This window comes from Chlamydotis macqueenii, chromosome 16 (genome assembly GCF_036417535.1).
Source record: "Chlamydotis macqueenii isolate bChlMac1 chromosome 16, bChlMac1.mat, whole genome shotgun sequence".
Classification (NCBI taxonomy): Eukaryota; Metazoa; Chordata; class Aves; order Otidiformes; family Otididae; genus Chlamydotis; species Chlamydotis macqueenii.
Genome location: NC_141571.1, coordinates 3,138,430 through 3,149,433, shown reverse-complemented (window position 1 = coordinate 3,149,433; position 11,004 = coordinate 3,138,430). Strand labels below are relative to the sequence as shown.

The following is an 11,004-nucleotide window of genomic DNA, read 5'->3' as shown; positions in this document are numbered from 1 at the left end:
CACTGCAGAAAGTGGCATCTTTCACATTTCCCCTTCACCTGCTCACCTGAGGAGGAAGAGGGACTGGAGGAAGAGGCAAAAGGTCATGGGAAGGAGAGCTTGCACTCCTCCACCACTGCACTGTTCCCACTGATTCATGAAACCTGCAGGGAGACATGTCTCGCCCCTGGCTGGTCCTGGTCCCAGAGTGATGGCTTGGCAGCCTGGGCTGTGCCCGCTCAGCACTTGGGCAAATTACACCAGAGGCACAGGAGCCTCGAGAATCCTCAGGCACAGGGAAATATAGAAATCAGGGCTGCAGCACCTCAGCAAGGGCTGGAGGGGCCATGGGCACGAGGAGCAGGGCTCCCCTCTTTAACCTGGAAAGCACTAAGGCACTGGGCCACAAATCCCACAGCTGATGGCTGTTACTTGCAAATCCACCTTTCTCCTCCCCTTCCCCAGGCTTTGGGTTCTGTGTCTCTGGAAATAAGGCAGCATCAAGGGGCACGACGCCCCTTGCCTGCAGGCTAGACCCCAAAGGAACTCCCAGACCAGTGCAGCCCTGGGAGGCTGCAGCTGGGATGTGCACAGGGTCCCCTGAACAAGCAGAGCAAGAAAGCCCCTTCTTCCTGCAGGAGGAATTGCAGAGGAGAAGCTGAGGCAGGACCTTTGAGCAGTTGTGTCCACACAGTCCCTCCTCACAGTCCCCAGAAGGTCAGACCTTGGTAAGCACACCCCAAGGAGCACATCCCTGTGGCACATCAGCAGAGCAGGGCGGGTGGGATGGGCCAGCGCCTCCTCACACCAGGTAAGGAGTGTCCAGCACCGCCACCCCGGCTGCCACCCCGCCATCCGCGTGCTCGATCGCCTTTGTCCGCAGGAGGTGGCCAGCTGCCTTGTTCATCACCATCTCCTTGCCCTGTCTGCAAAGAAAAGAGCAGCTGAGCACTTACAGACCAGAAAGGTTAGGGCATTTCATCTTGGACAATTTGGTTTCACGTTCCTAGCCACAGCGCAGGAAAGTCAACAGGATGTGAAAGCCCGAGGGCTAAAGCAGAGGTCTCTGCTCACAACAGAGCTGCGCGTGTTTTGTGCCTGCCAGCGACAGTGCCTTCTCAGCTGGACCACTTCAGTCCAATTGCTCTGCAGAGAGGCAGTGTCAGGTTCTGAATGCTGCCAGAGTACATTTGTTTCTAAAATTGCACGAGAAGGACTTAAATTTATAACCTATGGAAACATTTCTGTAGGCCTAAGAGGGCTTTAAACAAAAGGAACAGCTATTCAGGCCTGAACACAAGCACAGCAAGCCTTCAGGTACTTCTGAATCACCAAGGCTTCAGAAAAGCACGCGGCCGTGTCCAGATCCCAAGAAGTGCCTCCAGAAATCAGGGCTGAGACACACCAGTTCCACATGCCTGTTACTCCAGTAACTGCCAGCACCAGCTCTGTGGTTTTACAACTCCTTTGGCAGCAGGTACAGAGCAGCAGTGCAGCATCTGAACAGTGCTCAGAGCTGCTGAGAGGGGCAGAGACTTCACAGTCACCTCCACCTCCCCAGAGACATCTGCCCCGCTGCTGTGCTCAGCGCGGAGGGAAAAACGCTCCCAACACCAGTGCTGGCTGGAGCAGGAAACCACACGTAACGCAGGCGCACTTCTCACCTGACATAGACACCAAAAATACCGAGCTCTGAGATGCACTCGGACACTTGCAGGGGACTGTGAGCCCTCAGCAAGTAATTCATTGCTGGCTGGGGTTTGATCTTATCCATCAAGATGTAGGAGGTTCTCTCAGGGCTGTCTCTGATCTTCTCCAGAACCTCCCTGAGCTCTTCACCATAGAGGTTGTTCCCTGGCAAAAAAACCCAGCAGGTTGAGCACTTCCCGGCACAGCAGAATTCGTTAGACCCAGTTATGCCATTGGCCCCAGCAGCCCAAACAGACCCAGCCTTTGCTTCCCCCCGCACTGCCTGGGCTCCCAACACCGCAGCTCTGGGGCCTATGGAGCTCCTCTAGGAGCAGCACTACCTTACTGCTGTGTCTGGCCCCTATGGCTACAAGTGGCTACCAGCCAACCCACCCCAGCACAGGCCCAGGAGCCAGGACAGAGCTACTGCCTCTCCTGGATATGGCACAACCTGCAACAAAAACCCACACAGACCCACTCCAGCTCATACCTCCACCTTCTCGCTGCGGCTTCAGCACAAACCGATCGGGGTCAGCAATAGCCGTGGCAGCTATCTTGTCCCCCTCTTCACCCTGGCAGGAAAGGATGGCAACAGCAAAGCATCAGAGAGGAGCAGGGGCTCCCTGACAGACCCCTCTGATCAGGATCAGCAGGGTTCCCCCAAGGCCTTTTCATTTCCTTAACCAAAGAGAAACATCATGCAGACCAAGCTCATCTGCACGTTTGCTCCTGCTCCAGCCCTGCTCACGCTCACCATGTCCAGGGAATAAAGTCCAGCAAACGTGGCTCTTATCCGAGCGACAGCCTCGGTGCGGCCAGGCAGCAACCTCTCCAGCGTCCCTGGCCGGCTCAGCTCCTGCTGCACCTTCTTGGTGCCCGCCAGTTGGGTAGCAATGTCAGGGCACTTCACTGCCCTCGACCTCTCCAGCAACAACCGGGCCTCCCAGTTCTGAGGCATAAAGAGAGCAACCATCCAGTCAGAGAGGGGAAAGAAAAAGCAGGCACTCTTTTCTCTTCAGTTACTGACACAGAATTTGCCTCCTCCCTCCCGGCCTGGCACTCCAGAGACACGCAGACGTGCATACATGGATTTCCCACCACCTCTGGAAACAGCACAGCCTCTCCAGTGCTGCCACCTGCAGACAACAGCAAGACCTGGTCTATATTACTCCCTGCAGCCTAATAGTCCCAGCAGAGGACAGAAATTTATCTGTAGATCAAGTCTAAACCCTTTAAGCAGGTGCTGATACCTGTCTTAGCCACATTGTACAGAAGCAATTCAGTGCTGCGCTAAGAGGTCACCATACGAGTGGTTTTTGGAGAAGAAAGCCGCTCATTTTCCTTCCTGCACGAGTGCCAGGGACACCCACATGCACTGCAGTCACAACTTCCCAACGCCACGCAGGACACAGGGCGTTTCAAACCCACTGGACATTGCCACAGCGTGGGCAGCGTCTCGGAGCAGAGCGGTCAGTACTGACCTGCTGGTCGTAGTTCTTTGGCACGTAGCCCTCTCTGTAGTACACCACTGCGACCTCCTGGCCGTCCCTGGAACAGAAACCAGAAGCTTTCACAGAACCAGGCCAGTCTCTGCCCGACCTCCCCCCAGCACCAAGGGGGCTGCGACAGGGTCAGGCAGGTAACGCGTTGCAGCATTTGCCCCTTCTCCTTGGCCTCCCGAGCTGTTCCGCTCCTGGCTGGCTCGACCAGAGAAAGGTGAGGACTGCAAGCCCTGCCTCCTCTCCACTGAGCCCCAGCTGGCTTGTCCTGTCCTGAGACACAGGGAGCTGACACCTGGCCTCTGCCCTGACTGACCAAAGGCTCAGTAATTCCAGCACCCAGCCCAGCAGGGAGCTGAGAACCTAATTTTTTAACTACTTCTGCCACCAGGAGCCAGGCCTGGGAGATTCTTGAAGCTGGGAGGAAACAAGGTCTTTCTCTGGTGGCAATTCAAGGCAGGATACCAAGTCAACAACCTACCGAGGCACCAAAACATCCCGCCAGGGCAGGGCCGTCAGCACACTCCTAGCAGCACACACCCAAGCTTTGGCCACACAAACTGTGCCGCGGTCAGGGAAAGCGGCACAGAAACTGCAGCCAGGCAGTGTAATTGTTCAGGCATTCACAGTGAGAGGAGAGGACGCTCTGGAGGAAGTACAGTGGATACACCTTCCTCCTAACTGTCCAGCGATGACAAATGTAGTTGGTAATTAACATGGCAGAGGCAACAAAGGTCAAAGCATGGAAAAATTAGCCTAACTACAGGAAAAAAAAATGGCATAAAACCATCTCTTCCTTTAGGCTTGTCCAGCTCCAAGCACACTGCCCTGGAAACAGGACAGACCTCACACTTGGGACCAACTGCCAGCACTTGGAGTGTGCGACCCACACGTCCTGACCCCGACAGGGAGCAGGCAAGATGCTGAGTGTGCCCAAAACCAACAGATACCATGCAGACGCGTGATGCTTCCTCCTCTAGGACTGATAACCCAGCCCAGCTCCCCCTGGCAGAGCATGACGTGAACAGTAAACAGGAAATGTCTTTGTGGAAGCCTCTGAAGTAGCCAGGACTTTTCAGATGTACGTCCACTAAGTAAAGATCCCACAGAGCTCTGAAGACTGCAGCTTGAAGGAGGGAAATTATGTTTCCAGCTGTAAGGGACTGATGTGTGTATGCAAAATCTCACCACTGTGAAAACAAAAATCATTTTAGCTCTAAGGGGAAGCAGCAGCCTGGAGCATGGATGAGAACTGCTTTCTCAGCAAGTCGCTATTTACACTGAAAACATACCAGCAGCTTTGGCTGAAAATTCCCACTTACAGCCCTGTGTGCCCAACGCACAGCCAGGAACGCGCACCTGGGCTCATACTCACACATACAGCCTCTTGGCATCATCCAGAGACCCCTTTTCAAACACATCTCTGAATCGCTTCCTGATGACTCGAATATTCCTGTTAAGAGAGAAGCGGGAGAGTCACCAGGCTGGGCACAGTTCGTCGAGCTTAGAAATCACCGGTGGCTCCAGCAAGGGGGATCCGTAGGCTCCTTCACAAATAACTTCAGCCTTTGTACTGTGAAGCATGAGGAATCCTACAGGCCAAAGCAGTTCCTGTTTTTAGCACTGGTCCTGTGTTTCCACTGTAGGAAGCAGAACATGTGCCTGAACATCCTGGATTTCTCCACACTCATCTTTCACCTCCTGAAGTGTTTCTAAGAGAAGTCAATATTTTGTTTTCTTTATCTCTACACAACAGATTCATTCACTGTTGGCTTCAAAGCCAAGAGCTGCAGACAGAGGAGTGATTTCCTGCATGTGTTACCTCCTTCAGGCTTTATAGCCTTTCCTCCACACAGCGGCAGTGTGGTCTTGCTGATCCGGAGCGACAGCGTGACCAACCTCCTGCCGCTCTAGCGCAGGCTGGGCACTAGACCTCACCAAAACACCTCCTTCTCCACTGCCGCGTTTGAAGCATTGTTAATCAAGCTTTTATGAAATATCCTGTGCCCAATCCCAAGTCAGAGAGCAAGAAGGACCCTCATTAACCCCGCTCTGCTCCTTATTGGTTTGTCGAAGAGGCTTGGCCCACAGAAAAGCTACCAGCAAAGCTCTGAGGACTACACAGGCACAGAATCTGCGAGGAGACCTTTGACGTCAGCTTTGATGGCTGCTGGTATTTCCAGCGAAGAGCTGGTAAGAGGCTGTGGGAAGACACAGGTGGGTGCTGAGGCTAGGCAGGAGGCCACCTGAGGAACACTGCAGAGAGCTGCGTAACAGACCACAGAGATAAATCCAAGACATGCCTTCTCCAGTCCCACAAACTATGAAGTGTTTTGACTTTATGCTTGAGTAGGTGACAAAGTAAAAAGCAAATGGATTCTGCACACCTCAGACTTTCCCCAGCCTGCTCCTACACTCCTCCCGCCACGCTGTGCCTGCTGGAGAGCACAGAGGCGCCTCAAAACCTGCTCTGAGAGAAGCACCGCGGGCTGGCAGCAGTTCACTCTGCTTTCCTTTTCCAAAACTGTCCCAGCTCCTTCCTTTCCCATTCCAGGAAAACTCAACCTTTACCTGTTCCAAAGTTCATTTTCGACACATCGCTGATCAAAAATGTTCCTTTGGACTTCCTCCACCAGAAACATCACCACAGCACTAGAAGAGATAGCAAGGACATGATTAAAGCCAGAAACACTCCACACGCACCCAGGATCACCAGCTCTGCGATTCAGGCTTCCTGCACTGCTCTTGCTCGTTTTCTCCAGTGTTTCTGAGGGTCAGCACGCAAACAGCCAGCAGTACTGATCCCGCACCATTACAAACCAGTGTGGGGCATAAACACGAAGGGAAAAGGCAGGAGGAAAAGCGAGCTCTGTGCAGGGTTGCTGAACCACACAACTCCTCCAGGGTCCCTCTGCACCTCTCTGCCTTTGCAATACAGCAGCCTTGTGCACCAAGACAACCACATCGCTCTTCCCAGGGGGCCACAGGCTTTTTGAGGGCAGCTTGTCCAGCAAACAGGCATCTTTCAGGAAGCACAATTTCAAAGCCAAACCCTGGCATCCCCAAGGGAGACAAGATAACCCAGCCTCCAGCACCTCTTCTCTTACCTTTGAGAACCGTAGAGCTCCCAGGCTTTCGCAATACCCAAGGCAAGGCCTTTCGACGGGTTGTTGGGCAGCAGGCGCGATGCCTCCTCGGACTTGCCCAGCACTTTCAACACCTGCCTAGAGAACAACAACGACGACAAAAAAAGCTGTAAATGCCATGACAGCCCCCAATCAGACCTAGGGAGCAGGAGTTTGGAGAGCACACAAAGACACGGAGCGCAGCAGGCCACGTGGTACAGCTGCTGCAGCGCCTGGCAGCAAGGGCCACAGATGCTCCCTTACCCATGGACAGCCGCAGTGCGGGAGGTGAGGCCTCCAAAGCTGGCAGCAATGGTGTTTATCTCTATCTGCTTCAGAGCCGGCGTCCCATCCACCCCACAGTCAAACATGTAATCAGAGCGGTTTATGCCTAAGAACACAGACTAAAACAGAGGGGAGGTGAAGTGGGTTCGGCTGTTGCCTTTCACTGCAAATCGCTTTGATTACATTGCTTCAAAATCCCCCCTGAGACAGATCCAGTCACCTTCATTTCGATAAAAACCTCTGCAAGACGTGCCCCTGGGTGCTTTGGCCCTTGCTCAGGGCCCACAGCCCTCCTCAGTTACTCCAGAGGAGTCAGCAACATTCCTGGGAGTAAAGGAGCTTCTGCAGGGACAGCCTGTCTGGCGCATGTCCCAACACAGCACACGTCCTTGCGCTCTCCCGAGGGTCCCAGGGGACAAAGACAAACCATATGGCATCCTCCCAGTCAAGGCCTCTGTGTTTCCAGCAGCGCTAACCAAAGGGCATGACTGTCACACAGGGCAAGGTCCCAAGCTCACGGGCTGTAACCGAGACATCGCAGCCTAGGGAGTGCCCAGCCCGACTACAAGACAGTTCAAAGCCCACAGCAGCGAGCAAGCTGGCAGACAGAGACCAGGCAATCCCCCCGCAACGCAAAGGGATACAGCTGCTGACCACCAGCCTCCTGACAAGGTACCTGAGCCAAGCCTTCCTCCAAAACTTGCATGTGGATTCTGAAGAGTCGAGCTGTGAAGTCATCGACCTTGATGGTGCTAGAAGGGAAGAAAGACCAGATCAGCGCCCTTACACTGTCACAGAGGAACAAAAAAATTAATGCCTCTCCAGAAAAAACACTTACCAGGGACATTCTCCAGCGCAAGCAGCAGGGCTGTGGCTGGACCAAGTCCTGCACATCTCACCATGAAGGGAGTCTTCATCAAGGGCCACAGTGCGTAACCATAACCCAGAGCCAGTTTGCTCAGCACAGCCACTCTACTAAAAGCACTGCTGTGCAGAGACGACTTTCATTTGCAGGGCAGAAAGACAGGACAAGCAAAAGCAAAGAAATGCAGCAGAAGTTTGCAGATACAGGAAAGAAATGAAAAGTCTCTCTGTGCCTGCACACACAGTTCATAGAAGAAACTTCACAAGCTTCATCAAATTCCCCCTGTCCTGTTGGGCTCCAAATCCCGCACACCGTGGTGCCAAGCGCTCCAGTGACCCTGCTAGAGCGGGTCTGGCTTTTCTTCAGGGCCCCAAATTCCTGAGCCAGTGGGGAGCAGCACCTCCCAGGAGTCCTGCCCTGAGACACTGTGCAGGAGGCGGCACAGGGCGGGCGCCTGAGCGTGCACAAGCCCCGGGCGCCGTGTTCCTTAACCACAGGTGTGAACACGACCCCACCAGCTCTGGCTGCAGTCAGCTCTGGAACAGGCACGAGCATTAAAACAGTGCTGAGGGGTCAGGCTTTAGAACGATGCTGGGAAACAGCCTCCTTTGGTGTGTCCTGGTGCTGGAGATCCATCAGCACCTGCGCAGACACACAGCACAGAACGGCCAGCAGGACGGGAAATGGGTTTTGTGGAAGCATCAGCTCTACAGATGCTTAAGGGATGGTCACTCCAGCACAGGGCAACAGGCACAGGTAAATCCAGAGCTAGAAATCAGGAGCCAGAGCTAACCAGTCCTCCAGCACCCAGAGTTAGCAGGTCACCAACGTGGCTGGGAACACAGGGGACACGTGGTGGCAAGAAGGAAAAAACACCTTCTCTTCATAACTGCAGGCAGGCAGCAGAGCTGGTGGTTATTGCAGAGCCGCAGGCAGATGCAAAACTAAACCACAACAGACCAGGACTCAAAGAGGCCTCTAACAATTTGAATGTAATGCTCCCAAGTAAGAATTCACAAGCTTGAACCACTGGCAAAATTGAAAATCGTTGCAGGGAGTCAACTCTTGGCCAGATGGCCCATCCTCTGAGGCCTAAGGAGACCCCAAAACACAGAGACTCAGTGGAAATTAGTGTCAGGACAAGCAGTGCAGCAAAGGAGACAGTTCCTGCAGAGCACAGGAGCGCCCGCCTCAGCTTGAAGCACATGAATGGCTGGAAGGCAGGAAAGCCTGAAGGGTGATAAATCATTCTCGTTTGAAATATTTCATTAAAATGCAACATGCAAGACCGTTACCTGGCCAGAGTATGCTCCAGGAATTCTTTGTTTTGGCTAATAGCATCCACCAGCAGGTTGAAATCTTGCTGAACAGCATACGCTTGTTCAAACAGGGCACTTGGTACTGCGGATGGGAGCAGCGTGAAGGGAGCGTAATTCACCACCTGCAACCAAGGATGCGGCAGCAGAGAAGTCAGGTCTCAACACAAGACAGGGCTGGAGACCCACCCTGGACTACGTGGGGCTAAAGAGGTGCTTCCTCTGCTTGGCTGAGGGCTCAAGCCATCCCCAGGCCCCCTCGGTGTGTTCTGGACAGACACACGGCCTCATCCCTGCTGACCCCTGACTTTTGAGGGCTTTGCTTTACGAGCTGTCCGCAGGGAGCAGCCACACCAGAACTCCAGCTGGGCTGAGTGCTTCCCTCTGAACGATGCTCTGTTTCTACTTTAACTGGAGAGCACTGTCTCCAAAATGCCTGAGTTTCAGAGAAAAGGTGCATTTGCCAGTTCTGGGTTTTGGCCATCAAGAGTCACTTCCTTTGATCCCTGTTTATCGAGCCTGAGGGGTGACTCTGGACCCCTGGCTCACCCCACAGCTCAGGCACAGAGCCAGCCTCAAAGCCAAAACATCACATCAAAGAAGTTCCCAATTCACTTTGAGTTTTAGACGAGCCAAGGGACACTGGCAGTGTGTTTGGCTTCTCCTCCCTCTTCCTCCCGCCCTTTGAAGTTCCCTCAATGGAGCTGACATCAAGGAGCAGTCCCTGTGGTGACCTTCCTCCTTGTACCTCTGCCAGCTGAGTGTAGCTGCCTGCTTGCCCTCAGGCTCCTCAAGGACCCCTCCCCAGTGGTATCCCACTCCTCTCGCACAGGGGTACTTCTTCCCCTCAGATCCCTCACGGCATTGTGCTCCCAACAGGCTGAGCCCCCGATCAGCACCCTAGCCAGCTGCTGAGGGTCACCAGAGGTAATCCTGGACATCAGCCACCCCATCACCTTGTCCCAGGTACGGAGTGAAGGCTGAGTTGTAGCTGGGAGCACACCAAAAACAGAGGTCCCTCACAGGGATGCTCCTCCGGTTCAAAGGATGGTACGAGTGGCGAGAGGCTGGGAGAGGGACGAGCTCCCACCACCACACACACGTAGGGCTCACGGCAATTTTCCAAACCTTTCCAGATCCACCCCTCCCCTTGAAACGGGGGAGCTGTATCGCCGGGCTGTCTCTCGGGGAAACGCGCTCATCGGCGGGCCGGGGTGCGAGTTACGGCCCCCCAGGCCGGCTGCGCCTCAGCCACGCTCGCTGCAAAGCTCCGCGGGTGGACGAGGGCTCGGCGAACCCCGGGGCGGCAGCCGGCCCCTCCCCGCGCTCCTCTGGCTTTGCTGACTCACGGCCCGGCCCGGCCCCGTCCCGCCACACGGCACCGCGACGCTCACATCCGAGGCGTTGGGCTCCCTCTCGGTCCGCATCAGCACGCCGTGCAGGAGCGCCGCGTCCACGGCCACCGCGGCTGCCTCCCGGATGGCCGCCTCATCGCGCAGGGCGTCTTCCCACGGCGCAGCCATGGCCAGCGCTGGGGGGGGGGACACAGAGCACAAGTCACCCCCACCTGGTCCCCCCGCACCCGCGGGCCTCACCGGCTCTCCCCCTCCCGACGCGCGGCCTAGCCCGGCCCGCTCAGCCCGGGGCGGCACGCAGCTCAGCCCAAGCTCGGGCACCGCGGTGGAGGCTGCAGACGGGGTCCCACGCCGGGCGACGGCACCTCCACACCCCGCTCCGGAGCCCGGCCCCGCCCCGGGACCCCCGCGGCGCCGCCCGGCCGCCATGCGACCACCGTACCCGAACCCAACTCGGCCCCCGCCGCCCCTACCTGCTCCCCGCCGCCGCGGCCTCGCCACCAGCCGATTGGACAGGCCTCCCACCCTCGCCCCGCCCCGGAGACTGATTGACAGCGCTGCCGGCCTATCAAGGCGGGGGGACGCACGGCAACGCGTCCCGATGCAGCTGACGAGCAGCGGCGGGAGGAGTTGGGAGCGCGCATGCGTGCCTGGAGGAAGGGCGGGAGCGGGGTGCGTCACGGGGAGGTGTGACGTCGTGCTGTGATGTCAGGAGGGCGCGAGCAGGGGTTTCCCCGTGGGGCTCGGGGAGGTGGGGATCCCCCCGCAGCGGGGTCCCAAGCTGCTTCCGGGGTGATGCTGCGCAGTGCTCACCCACGGAGAGAGAAGTCCAGAGCCTCTACGAGTTGTTACATAGTGACGTCATCTCCCACAGAAGGGAGGGGGTGCAGC

General features: G+C 56.0%; 1 protein-coding gene across 1 annotated transcript; it reads right to left on the bottom strand.

The window, feature by feature from the left end:
* Positions 1-19: 19 nt before the first annotated feature.
* GSS (glutathione synthetase) lies at positions 20-10,612 on the bottom strand. Its single transcript, XM_086760781.1, has 13 exons — positions 10,587-10,612; positions 10,153-10,289; positions 8,738-8,883; positions 7,254-7,329; positions 6,557-6,696; positions 6,275-6,391; positions 5,739-5,819; positions 4,543-4,620; positions 3,150-3,216; positions 2,423-2,617; positions 2,159-2,240; positions 1,644-1,833; positions 20-905 (listed from the first exon to the last, which is right to left on the bottom strand). Exons 2-13 carry the CDS (start codon positions 10,279-10,281, stop codon positions 782-784), a joined length of 1,425 nt encoding a protein of 474 aa, XP_086616907.1. The 5' UTR covers positions 10,282-10,289; positions 10,587-10,612; the 3' UTR covers positions 20-781.
* Positions 10,613-11,004: the final 392 nt, after the last annotated feature.

Bases quoted from the DNA above. Each gene is read 5' to 3' on its own strand.
- GSS (XM_086760781.1), bottom strand. From the start codon at position 10,281: ATGGCTGCGCCGTGGGAAGACGCCCTGCGCGATGAGGCGGCCATCCGG. The intron at 7,330-8,737 runs GTAACGGTCTTG...CTTCCCTTCTAG, and splicing joins CTGGAGCATACTCTGGCCAG to CACCATCAAGGTCGATGACT. The intron at 3,217-4,542 runs GTGAGTATGAGC...TTTCTGTTCCAG, and splicing joins GATGCCAAGAGGCTGTATGT to GGACGGCCAGGAGGTCGCAG.